Source organism: Buceros rhinoceros, unplaced genomic scaffold, assembly GCF_000710305.1.
Source record: "Buceros rhinoceros silvestris isolate BGI_N320 unplaced genomic scaffold, ASM71030v1 scaffold13726, whole genome shotgun sequence".
NCBI lineage: Eukaryota > Metazoa > Chordata > Aves > Bucerotiformes > Bucerotidae > Buceros > Buceros rhinoceros.
This window is the reverse complement of record NW_010419413.1, coordinates 24,416-37,872: the sequence shown is the minus strand read 5'-3', so window position 1 is coordinate 37,872 and position 13,457 is coordinate 24,416. Positions and strand designations below refer to the sequence as shown.

Sequence of the window (13,457 nt, the reverse complement as noted above, 5' to 3'; positions counted from 1 at the left end):
GAACAGGGGCAGGAGGATTGGGTCTGCTGTCTTCTACTCCGTTCTCTGATCCTGCAAGTGTACTGTCTGCCAAGGTCGCATCAGGCTGCAAAGGCACTTCTTGCAACTCTGTATGATCTGTATCTGTCCTTTATTTATTCAAATTGCGTTTGCCTCTACAATTTAATCTGCTGTTCTCCCCCTCCCCTTCCTCTTGGTGAAGTCTAATTACAGTTTTATTCCAGGTCCATCTGGTTGCTAATGATGCTGGACATCACCGCTGAGTTCATTCTAATATTTGTTGTGTATTTTCTAGGCTGGACGCTGAATAATAATATTCTCTGAATATGCTTTTGCTCCTGTTTCCTTCCTCCCTGTCATAGCTAATTGGATAGTCATGTGTAGCCACATTACTCCTCCCAGTGTAGATCTGCTAAGTGCTGCCTATTTCAGGCTGCAGAATACAGGGATTTTTTTTTTTTCTAGTTTTGAGGAGAAGATTTCAAAGTCCACTCTACCAGCTCCCTTCGCTCGTGTGGAACAAGCTGGGCAGTGGCTTTCTCTGCTTCGTGGTTTTGTTGTTTTTTTTTTTCCCTGCCTCAGGCAGAATACAGTTTATAACTGTGAGCCTCAAAGCATCCTGGAGGCAGTGTTTCAGCATTTCAAAACACGTTTTTTGCCAGTGCCTGTTCCGTGTGATGGTTGAACCCACAGTAATTTCAGATTCCCAAGCCTGACTTGTGCAGTGCCAGTGCTGGGATTTTTGTATTTAATTATTTATTTATTTTCCTTCTCGCTCTCTGCAACACTGCCTGGGAACACAGACTCACACTTTACCCATGACCTGACTCGCTGGCTAAGAATAGCAGGCGCAGTGCAGCTCGGGTTCAGTCTCACTGGAGACATGCTGCAGCTGGGAAACAGGGAGGTCAGATTAGCCCGTGCTCACAAAACCAAACACATGAAAGGAGCACGAAGTATTTTGTATGTTCGCCTCCTTTTAAGACTGCAGAACGGGGGAAGAGGTTGGCACAGGTGCTTGGTGAGCCGAGATAAATTATCTTTGCTCATGACATTGACTTCTACAGGAAATATAGATACAGAAGCTCTTTTTCTGGTCTGAACGGAAAATTTTCGAGAAGGATCCTGTATCCTTATGGCCTATCCAGCCAAAAACCATGCAGGACGGGGACAGCAAGCAGTGCTGATTAGCATCACCTGAGCTCTGCTTAGGACAGTGAGATGTTTAAGACAGCCCCTGAAGTGATTCTGCACAGCAAAGTGAAGGTATCAGTTTAGCACACACGAGCAGATCTGCTTACAGCTTGTCCTAGACAGCTAACGTGACAGTGATGCCGTGGCACTATCTTTAGCATGAGTGAGCAACAGGTCTCACTCTGAGCACATGCTAAAGCTGATTTTTCTCTTGTTCTTACTCCTTCCTGGTGGAATATGCCAGCACATGCGACATTCACACCTTCATTTGGTGGTGCAGACATGCTTTCAGAGTAACAGAAATGCCAGTCTGGCTATGTAGTTTTAAGACAGGAGCTAAAGTATTAGTAATAGAAACTGAGGCTAATGACTCTTATAATACTCATCGTGGCTGGGTAAAGATAAAGGAGGTTCACCTTAGCAAGATTAGTGCACTTAGAGCACTTAGCAAGATTAGTGAGGTTCAAATAGCACATCCCCAGCTCAACTGTGCCCTCTGCTCCATCATGGTGCAGCAGCTGGCCATTCCCAGCACCAGCACAGAGTGTTACATCTGGAACATGGACTGGTGGATTGATATTCACACTGGCAGAAGGGGAACTGGTTTTCGAGAGAACCATGTAACACCGTTCTGTACTCTTCTCCCAGCCAAACCTAAGACAAACGGGGAAGGGTGCTGTGCTGCTAGGAATCAGGGATGCCTGGAGGAGCTGGTCCTGCAAGCCTTACTCCTGTGAAAAGCCATGCTGGAAGTGATCTATATGGCTTCCCTTCGCCCCCCATCCCAGAGTCAGAGGGGAGGGGTGGCTGCCCTGGGATTGCGTTAGCTGGATAGGGGCTGCTCGCACAAGTCAGGGATCCCAGGGATCTCAAGCTACAGCTTGAGGCAAAACAGGTAGACTTGAGAGAAAAACACCTTGAGGTATCAGGGCAGTAATTCTAATGGTAATTTTGAACTGTTTTTGTCTGTCTAACATTCCTTTTTAATCCCCATCCTGCCTGCCCCTTCCTTATGTAGGGTTACTTTAGTGATCCTTGGAATGTTTTTGACTTCCTCATCGTAATTGGCAGCATTATAGACGTCATTCTCAGTGAAACTAATGTGAGTATTACTCTACCCTCCCCAGGATACCACCACCTCCTCCTCCTCCTCTGCTGTTCCTTGTAGCTATTTCCTTGCAGTTGTCTTTGTAAGATGATGTACAGGTCTGTCTGTCTTTCTTTCTTCCTTTCTTTCTTTTGTTCTTTCTTTCTTCCTTCCTTCCTTCCTTCCTTCCCTTCTCTCTTTCTCTCTTTCTCTCTTTCTTTCTCTCTCTTTTTTTTTTTTCTGGTTTTTTTCCTTCTAGTCATGCTTTTATTGAACTTGCCGTCGTCCTTCTCCTTCTCCCAGGGAAAAAAAAAGGAGGGGGGGAAATGCCTCCTTCTTTTTCACTTGTCATAGTTTGCCCCAAGGCTGTGACTGGTGAAAGCGCACAGAGTTTGGGGTGTGTGTGCTTTTTTTCCCTCCAAAAGGTAGATATGCTTGAGTGTAATTTTCTGACTAACCAGGCTTTTGTTGATACCCTCCATCATGTGAAACGTTACAGAGGTTTGAGCAACCAATACTGTAGAGTGGTAAGAGACTATTTAATATGCCCACGTAACCTCTTTCTTTTCTTATTTTTTTCCTCTTCTCTCCCTCTTTCATGCTTTTGTTTTGTTTTGTTTTTTATTTTATTTTACTTTTTACTTTTTTCCCTCTTTCCTCCTTTTCCCTCTCTTTCTCCCTTCTCTTTCTCTCTCATTCTTTCTCTCTCTTCCTTTCTCTCTCTCTCTTTTTCCTTGGCTTCTCTGCCACATGCAGCACTATTTCTGTGATGCATGGAATACATTTGACGCCTTGATTGTTGTGGGTAGCATTGTTGATATAGCAATCACCGAGGTGAACGTAAGTAGCTGGCGTCTGTCCATGATCGTGCCTGCTCTAACATTCATTTGTCTTTCCCGGGTTCTTCTTTTTTTATTTTTTTCCCCTTCCTTCCTTTCTTTTAAGTTTGTTTTCAGAGCTTTTTGTTTGGTTTTGAAGATTTTTTTTTTTGTTTGGTTTGGTTTGTTTTCTTTTTATTCTGTTTTAACTTTTGGAATGACTTAAAAGACTTTTTGACTGTTGCATCATTTTCTTCCCTTCATAATCCGCCTGGCATGAATTAAACTGTATAGCAGGAAAAGTGATGGGAAACGTGGAGTGTAAGTGAAAAAAGCTCTTTGTGCCATGGGAAGCTACTAGAATAGACCCAGGCCAGCACTTTGGACTGCCCAGTGTTATGCTTTGCTTCCCATGGCAGTTCAATACTCTCCACCCCACAGAGATCAGTTCTTTCAAGGTGGAACTGTAGGAACTAAACCAGGAATCCTCCCTGTGCCTCCTTACCCAGACTTCCTCCAAAAGAAATAACGACCAAATCATCTCCGTTTAGAGGAACCTGCCTCCGATGTTCAGTTTCTAACTGAAAACAAAAAATTAGATAAAATAAAAACAAAACAGAAAGCCCAAGGAAAATTAAAGTGCCAGCGTTTCAACCCAGTTTTCTGGGTTTCCAACCTGGTTTGCCCCATCTCACAAATTTCAGCAGCACAGTCAACGCTCACTGGCCCCGCTGGTACCCATCTCTCTAACAGACAGGTGAAGCAGTGAATGAGCCATGGAGACTGAAACGAGCAGCTGGTGTTCAAGGAATAAATCACATCAGGAGATCTTTTTCCTCTGTCTGTTTTTGGAGGTGGATGGATCTCTATCCAGACAAAGACAAATAGACAAAGGACAGGCAGGAAACACACAGATTCCCAAAAGAAAGAATACAGAGGACCCACTGGGTTTATAAGCAAAATTGCACAGCAAAATACAGCTTAGCAACACCTGGAAAACAGGAATATTGAAAGAAGATTGCTGCAAAAATGGTAATGAAGAGCAAGTCAATCATGAATTTGCAAAGTTATTTGGCTGTTGAATAAACTTTCCGGCTGGGGATTTTTGGGTACTGTAGAAGCAATCCATCGCAAGCAGAAAAGTGACAGCACAGTTTTCACCCGGTGCTGTGTTTAGGGGAAAATGTAGATCGTTTTGAAAAAACGAAAATGCCTTACTTGGAACTTTCCAAACAAAATGTTTTCATAACTTGGTTCAGTTTAATTTCTGTTCAACTAATTTTTTTTTTTATTCTGAAACAAGGATATTTATTCAAGTTGTAGTATTTTGATTTAGAAAAAATTAAATATTTTATTTGACGCTAATCTATTTTCCTTGTCTTTTGAGAGAATGGAAAATAGTTTCTAATTGAAAATGAACTTTTATTTTACATCTCTTAAATGTCCTACTTTCTGGATACAAAAATTTGTTTACAGCATTTCCCCTAGAATTTTACAAACAATTTTGGTTACCATTTTACTGCAGAGATATTAGGTTTGGACTGACTTTGTAGAGGGAGGTTAGTGATCAGCAGGCTGATGTCGTAATTTTAAAGAATGAAATGAAAGCCTTTTTTATGCCACACATGTTGCGAGAAAACTAAATGGGGAACCTGGCAGTAGCCTTCAGATTGTGGAAGAGTTCAATTCTCATCCATACAGGCAGAACTGTACCTGGTAATTGAGGAAATAAGTACAGTTAACCAGAGATGAATTATGTTTAAAATCAACAAGACTTTCCTGACCTGATGTATTTGCATCTGTACTAAAGTCATCCAAGCAGAAAGGAGAGAAATCCTTGTGTTTTGATAAATAAATGGAGGTCTATCATAGCCAGAAACCAGAGGAAAAATCTGATGGATCATTTTGAAGAAATTGACAGTTATTTCCTATAAATTAAAGAATCTTTTATGTCATGGGTTAAGCCACTTTGATATACACATCATTAAATTTTAGTCATCTGAGAGGAAGACAGATAGTCACCCAAGCCTCCTCTCGCAGTCAGTGGCAATGCACACCTCCCTAGGCCAACTGGTGCCTCCCTGTATGTGTCTATGACAGGGAAAATGAATTGCTCTTTGGAAGTGTCCATCCAGTGACTGGCGAGTGCCTGGGTTTGTCTAGACAGTCAGTTCTCAGGCGTTAAATTTAGGCAGGATAAATTGCATTAGTTCCCAGGAAGTTGTCAAGAAGGTCACACTGCTGCTAATTGTGCTACGTTCTGATCTTCAGTCTCCAGGGCTATCCATACTGGTGTGCTTAATTGCCACTGACAAGGCTCCCTCTCTTTTCCATTCCCTGTCTAAATTTATGTCAGCCAATGCCCAGAATCCAGTTTTTGGTTATAGAGGTCTGTGAAAAATGAGGGCGTGCCTGTGTCCAAACAACCGTCACCCATCTTGGTTGAGGAGGCAGCAGGAGTGGCCCTGACTCTTTTAGTAATGGTTATGAGGAGCATTGCATGATGGTCCCTCTGTTTCCTCTAAAGAATCCTTTCCTTCTATACAGTTTTTACAGATTTCTGCACACGTCTTTTTGTTACCTGGCATGTTTAAATCTTCTCTTTTTATCTAGGCAAGTCCTTTGCTACTAGTTTCTAATGTTTGTTACTAAAAACTTGCACAATCTTTTGATGCATTGATAAATAAGCAGCAGCTGTGGATGGAGTTTGTTCTGAAATGTTCTGAAATCCCTTTGCACTTAAAACCCTTATTGAATAAGAGAATGTTTTGTATGTTGGTTTGTCCTGTCGGATTCCCTTCCTGCTAGCAGCACTTGATGTGTTACATCTGTAGCAAATGGGCTTTGGAAGTAGCAGCCCATCTTGGATGGACAGTTGTCATCTTTCCAAACAGTGTGAGGCAGTTTATCAGATACATTTCTCCCCTTCTCCTTGGGAGCTTGTTGCTTTATTGCTGTTTGTGGGTTGAGCAAGCCCTGCCTTGTGTTTCTGTACACTGTCTTGTCTTGTTCCAAGAGACCCGGAGTCTCAAAAAGAAAGAAAAAATAAACCCTAAAATGCCAATAAACTCCACTAATTGGAGATGTTTAGCCTGGTCAGGTGCAGGTAAGATGTTTCTGCCTAACTCCTTAAAAGCTGAAGAACATTCGCGGTAGGGTTTTGGAAGGTGCTGCTCTTGTTGCTACGGGACAGTTTCCATTGTGGTCAGTTAGGAAGGATGGAGACACCTGGCGTGGATTCATTTGACATGTGGCCATAGACACGTACGCCTCCAATCTCTGTGAGCTTCACCAGATGTTTGCATTCAGGGGAAGCACACTCAGAAGGTGCTGAGCTGTGATAGCTGTAGTGGCAGTGAGAACCCTGACTGACAGGCTCCGCAGTGCACGTGTATGTATGCGCTTGCAGCTATTTGTGCAGTTCCCCATGCTCTGTTTTTAACTTTTGACAATTATTTTTGAATTTTCTTGAAAAGGAATTTCCCAGACCAAAACCTTCATTAAAACATATGTGAGTGTGCATGGTTGGGTCTTTGTGTGTGCACTCCATTGGTAGTAGTATACGTTCCAGAGTGTGTTTGGATGCCTGTGTATGGGTTATAAATCCATGCGAGAGTGTACAGACACGAATATATGGGGGGAGAGGGGGGGCGGGAAGAGAGTGTGTATGCAAACATATGTATTTCATACCTGTGTCGTGAATGGTTGTTGATGGAGACACATGGGTTGTTGTGTGTGTAACTGAGTCTTTGAACAATGAGACAATGTGGCTATCTTACTGTGCAAGTTTGATCTGCTTATGGGTGGGTGTTTACAGCTGAGAGATTCTTGTATGCAGGCATGCTCATCTGCATGCCTGTGGGTGCGTGTACACTTGCATGTCAAGCTCAGCATATTTTTGTTAGCATGGCTGCGCATTCAAAAATAGTGAGAAGGCATATACTCATAAGGTAGTCCTCCAGGTTGCCTTCAGCACTTCTGAGTTCTTCAAGAAGCCTCCACTTAAAACACCTCCATAATGTGGAGATATTTCAAGTGATAAATCCGATTGCATCACATTAGGCCCACTTACTTACTGCAGCTTGGGAACATCTCCCAAGTCTACTCAACGAGCTCCACAGACACGCAGAGATGCATCCCACGTAAGTGAGGAAGTGCAAAGGGTACAGGGCAGTTAAAATCTGGTGGGTTTGAAAACTTCAGAGTGACACGGTTTCTGCCAAAGTCCCTTTTAAATTGCCTTACATCCAAGCTGCCTTTTCATAGCTTTGCTCCTTGGTAGCTGTTGCACAACTAAATTCTTAACCACAAAAATTAAGATTTTTTTCAAAATTTTCTGGAAATATTAAATGATTCTATTTTGGGCCACTCTTGAGCCACTTCTTAAGTAACTAATGAGGGATGGGAGGACTTTTTAATCTGCTATTACAACAAAAAAGTTCCAAGGCAGAGACATCTACCATGTGTCAACTCTCTTTAAGCACTAAGACAAGAATGTATTCTGGGGAACAAGATGAAAGGTGATGTACTGTATGGGGCCTGGGAGGTACGGCCTGTGGGTTGTATTCCTTGGTCTTTGAGTAGATCCCTATGCCTCAGTCTCCCTGTCAGTAAATTGGAGTCTGTTATTATTCCCTGTGTTAAAAAAGCATTGTCATTAGTGTTTACAAAACACTAATCTTTCCTCAGAAGAAAACATTAAGGTGGTAAAAATTATTGCTATCTATTACAATAATACTAGAAAATGAAATTTTATAGGAGTGGAATAAAAGCCAGCAAGTTTTTAATATACCATCCCAGAAGTAGCCCCAGGCAGAGGCTGGCATTTCCCTCCTTTCCACATCAGCAGACACAGTCTGGAGTTGAGTGCTGTGAGGCTGACTGACAGCCTGCTGTCCCTTTCTCCAGCCAGAGAAAATTGCTCATTTCTATTTGTTGTGCTATATCGAAAGGGGAAATCAAGTTCAATTTGTGCTCTGTGCTATGGTGACTAAAGTGATAAAAGAAAAACAGTCAGACCCTGAGCCACTGGTAAAGCTCTAATGTAACCTCCTTCCTCTCAGCCAGAGAGAAAGGCCAACACGTCTCAGGTTCACAGGGTTCATTTTTCTTTCACCCTTTCCCCTGCTAGTGTCAGACCAAAGATTTGCTGTAGCTGATTCTCCATTTGCTACCAAAGCGATGCTCACAGCGGTGTCCACTGAACTGGATGGGGGCCAGCCAAGAGGTTGCCCCATCTAGCTGCTGTGGATGGTTCATGGAGTGCAGATGTGTGAAAGTTATGGAGGCATGATCAGGCAGGAGCATGTGTGTGTCTCCAGAGCTCCAGCATAGGTACTAGTGACAGCGGGATGTCATGTTTGATTCTGTCTGTCTTGAAAGGATGTTGGGGAGGGACGGTTTGCACCCGTAAGCCTGTTGCCGAGGGCTTCTGCTGGTGCCTCTGAGCGTGTCTGCATGCACAGGTATCTCCGTGTTCATCAGCTGTGTCTGGGAGTGCATGAGGATGACTGAGCAAAACCATCTGGACATGTAACCATTCTGCCTGTTCCACTCAGGGACCACACTTGCATGTCTGAGTGTGTCTGTGAACAGTACAGGTGGTACAGAGGAGGAGGAGATACCCGTGACAGGTACGCAATGTGATACAGCAGATGTGACAAGTGAGGGAGGTGTGCATGGATACAGGATTCGAACTATTAGGGATAGGAAATTGGTGACTTGCAGACTTTTGTAAAATAATGGAATATTTCCCTGAGTAAGCTGCCCTCCTTTCGTAGCGGTACACATTTTCCTAAAAGTGACCATTACAACTGGTTTGAGGGTTGATGGAAATGGTGGCGTTTTTTAAGAGAGGGGTGACAGGAGGAGAAAAAATGGAAAGTACAATGTTGTGTGTGAATCTGATCCATGTAGGCATCTGGGAGACACAGGACCTGGGTCCTTCAAGAAGTAGCACCCCTATGAAGAATGTTAGCAGATCCCCAAACCCGCCTTGCTGTATTACTTCCCCTAGAAAATGTTGGTCAGGTCTGTCATGCCCAGTCCTGCTGGGTAGTGGCGTGATGTTTGTCTATCAGATATTCAGGAGAGCTGAGTATTTTATACCTTGCACTTCTGAAAATGTTTCCAAATTCTAGTAGGAAGTCAGCAGCTTGGTTGATTCCTGAGTCCTGATGCAGTAAAGCCAGAGAGATACCAAAGCATTCAGCTCCCAAGAATACTTGGAGACCTGTGCAGTGATTTATCCTTTAGTCTTTTTTTATTTCTGAAGTAAAGCATCTCAGGCTTAAACCAGGCACATGGGGCCTTCCCTTACAGTCATCTTGCTTTTGGTGTCAAGAGGCTTCATATGATTTGTCATGGGCTCCTGCTCCCATTCTTTGGAATATTCAACAGCCTATACTCAAGTCTCCCTCTCACCTTCTCCTACACTTCTCCCTTTTAACCCACCCCCTGCCTTTCTTCCTTTTCTCCCTTGCTTTCCTCTCCCTTGTCTCCAGCCACACTAAACCTCACAAGTTCATTTTCACCCTCAATCAATGTGACTGAAGGCAGAGAACCAGTGGTTTAAATCCTGTGGTCCTTATTCAGGTTGAACTGCCCCAGGGCATTTCGCCTGTGCAAGGACAGGAACGGTCAGCCCCTGCGACACAGTCCTATAAACACACACCCCCCACAATGGGAGCAAGGATCGGTGGAAGGACGACATACATCTAGCCTGCACCTCAGTTGGGACTGGCATTCATTTCTGTCGCTGTGTCTGTCTGTCTGTCTTTCTGTCTCTGCCTGTCCGGTTCTCTCCGCTTCCATGCCCTTTGCTGCTCAGATTTTGGCCATCAGCTGCCACTAGACACGAATCTTTGCAATTCCTAGAACCTGCAAATTCATTTGCCTAAACCTTCCAGAAGAGGCAGAAAACATCTCCCTCCCTCTTTTCTTCTCTTTCTCTTCCTTAAATGTTCTCTGAGTAGCAGAGGCCTCCAAATTATGTAGCAAAGGGCTGGAGAAGCACAGTGGCTTCTTTTGACATCTTGTGTTGACCCTTACTGCTGCCATCCTAGAAGTTGTACGTAGTCCTGAGCTATCCCTGTGTGCGTGTATATGTATGTATATATGACTTGTTTTCTATGTGGAAAAACTACTGATGAAATGGATGGGGGGCGGGGTGGGATTCAGTTTGCTTTTTTTAATACCTTGCGGTGGTTTTATCGCTAGAATAATCCAGGTAACGCACCACAGTGGCCCCAGCTTCTGTGTGTAGGAAGTCATGTTGAAGCATGGTTGTGAGCTGTAGCAGTGGCAGATGCTGGTGCTTTGTTCTGCCTCTGGTGAACACTGTCCTGAACTCTTCCCCAAACTTAGATTGATTTGATCGCTTCCCACACCTAATCAACAATTCTAGCACGTATTTTTCACCTTGTGTTGGTGAGAAAGAAGTATGGTAAGACTGTCTGACCACAACCATGTTTGAACAGGGTTATTTTGTTTTCATCTATGTATATTTTCATCATGAAGATGGGGCCTCTTTTTTTTTTTTTTTTCTCTTTTGGGTTTAAAACGTTGGTATTCTGACTGCATTTCCAGAGTTTATGATATGATCTGCCTGTTCAAAGAGGTGATTTTGGTAACTGCACAACTTCTTCTGTAAGAAAATCTCTATGAAATTTGGGCAAACAGAAAAAATTTATGTATCTTTTGCAGAAAAGGGGATAGTAAATGCAAATGACTTCTTCCTAAGTTTACCTGAGCATTTGAGCTGTTATTGATGGCTCGTAATATTAACATCATAAGAAGAAGGCATGTAGTTCCCACTTTGAAAGCGTCTCCATACTACCCAGTTTTGAGGAAATACCTCAATATTGTGATTTCCACAAAACTACTTGTTATACTCGGCTTACAACATTATTCCAGATGAATGGAATAATCAGAATGTATTTCAATGCAGGGGTGCAAAAAAATAAATTTGCCTTACTGGATAAATTAAAGCACATACATGCTAGTTAATTAAAATATAAGAAACGGAATATAAAGAATACAGGAGAACAAAAAAAGCTAATTGTAAAAACGGCAGAAAGAAAGTTAGATAGCCCTATGGCTAAGTAAGACTCGATGCACAAACCTGTCTGGAGTCCTTCCGAGTGAAAATGTTCAGAGCTCTCTTTAAAATGGTCGGGGAACGGCATCTCAGTGACCGCGCTTAGGAGTGGATCATGCTTTTGTTTACTGCAGACTTTCACACATCCAAAGCCTTGGTGGGTTTTAAGATTTCCTAGGGAAGGAGCCCTGTTTTCTTATTTGACTGTAAATTATTATTACAATAACAGTAATAGCTAACAGTAGGAACACAAAGTACCATAAGCCTTGTTCTGTGCTGGTTCAATAGTTAAAAAAGTGTGTGACATGTACATTTCAGTACAAAGAGCTCTTTAAAAAGCCTACATCCAGATTTTCTGACCAGTATTTAATTTTTCTTGTAATTTTTCTATCACATCTTTTAAAAAAAAAAAAACACTCTACAATATTCTGGCATCAACATTTGTGATATAATACATTTATATTCCATTTTCCTTTTAATTTCAAATTGTTTTTCCACAAAGCTAGTTAAAATGCTCAAAAGAAAAAAATAATAAAAACATTAGAACTACCCCAAGCTGGTTATATTTTCCGTTGGCTTGCTAGCCAGGATAAATCATTCCTTTTGCCTAGCAAAAGTTTCTTTTAACTTTCCCTGAACTCTAATAGAGATTGTATCTTTATATGAATCCACAGGAAAACCTCTGACTCTGATTCCTTAGATCTGAATATATTGATGTTAATTAATGATAGTTTCCTAACCACCATAAGTCAGCTGGTCTAAAAGGTGCTTAGGTGAGTTCAAATCCAGCTAGTTTGGTCATTTAAGGCAATTGCTTGAAGCAGTGTTTTCTGTCATTTAATTCTCCTTTTTCTCCTGAGATCTACCTTGCTGAGAATGCCCAAGGAATTTTCCCGTGTTGCTGTTCTCCACTTGCAGATTGTAGAAATAAAGGAAATACAGTCTTCCGTATTTCACTCATTCGGTTTTGCCGCAAAGGCTTCTGTTCTTCATCCAAATTACAAGAGCTTTTAACATTGGTCCTGCAAGAGCTCATTGCATGCACCATCTCGTACGATTCAACATATTTAGAGATCTGCTAACTGGTTCCAGATTGCACTGCCAGTTGCAATGAAAGAATGAAGGCAATGGAAGAAGGGAAAGCACACACAAGTATTTCACTTGTTTTAACTTTCTCTTCTCCCCCATCTTCGTATCCCCAGTGATCTTCAAATTTTGCTGAAGTCTTGGGTAGCAAAGATCATGTTTCCCATTCCCAGGAGCATTAGGAATAGTTTTCATCAAGGCAGTGATTAGTTCCCCTCTACCCACTGCATCAGTGATTTTTCCTATCTGTCTTCAGCCAAGGTACCATCTGTCCAGGAGAAAGACTGTTCCCCTTTGTGAAAGGTTTTTGTGCCAGGCACTCGGCAGCAGTTCAACATGGTGATTGGTACCATTTTGCAAACCCAAATGCACAGACTAGCAGGAATCTTTGAGGGCCCTATTAAATAAAGACCCAATTGCGGGAGGTTTTTCTGCTGGTAGGCAAGAGAACGTGGCCTCCCAGACAGATTTGTAATCAAAGGTAAACATATGTAAACTCGTTTTACCCTTTCTAATATAGCAAATGCAGCACCCTCGTTTAGCTCCTGCCACACTCCCTCTAGCATTACATGCACCAGCCAAGCAAATATAAGGGATTTTTTAATTTCTTTTTAAAATGGCTGTGCTCTTACCTTCCCTCACTGGTCTGTTCTTTGTGGAGACTGTCTGGCATAACATGCCAAAAAAATTACTTCTGCTTCATATATCTTCCTAAGACATCTGTTAAATGGGACCCATTTGCTGATGCATCCAGATGACCTAGCTGTAGAGTCTGGATTGCTGCTTATGGTCTGACTTACGTTGACTGATGGCCAAAAATGTGGCTCTGGCTCTAATTGCTAGTAAGACTGTTGCAGACATCCCAGCTGGTCACATCCTGGTGGTTCTCTCAAAACCCTCTTTCAAACTCAAGAGATACCAGTGAGCAGTACTGTCTGCTGAGCGTTGTCTGAGTGACTGGGAGAAAAATCTGCTTCACCCAAAGTGAGATAAAGTGATATCTTTTCCTAAGCTAAACAGTCATGGAGGTAAAAATGCCTCAGCAGAAACACTTGTGCTAAAACTTTCACCGAAACAAATTTAGAGCTAGGGATTTTGAGGCTCAGCTGTTTGCCCAGGCTTGAACACAGTAAATCACACACAGTGAGCATTACCTACCATCCAAACTTTCCCT

The 13,457-nt window shown here is 42.4% G+C and overlaps 1 protein-coding gene across 1 annotated transcript in view; it reads left to right on the top strand.

Moving 5' to 3' along the window:
• Nucleotides 1–13,457, top strand: part of LOC104495870 (voltage-dependent L-type calcium channel subunit alpha-1C) — a gene marked incomplete at both ends in the record, with an annotated part of 71,330 nt that overhangs the window by 33,496 nt on the left and 24,377 nt on the right. The window contains one exon of the mRNA XM_010138907.1: nucleotides 2,213–2,296. Coding sequence (XP_010137209.1) covers nucleotides 2,213–2,296 — 84 coding nt within the window. The remainder of the gene's footprint in view (nucleotides 1–2,212; nucleotides 2,297–13,457) is intronic.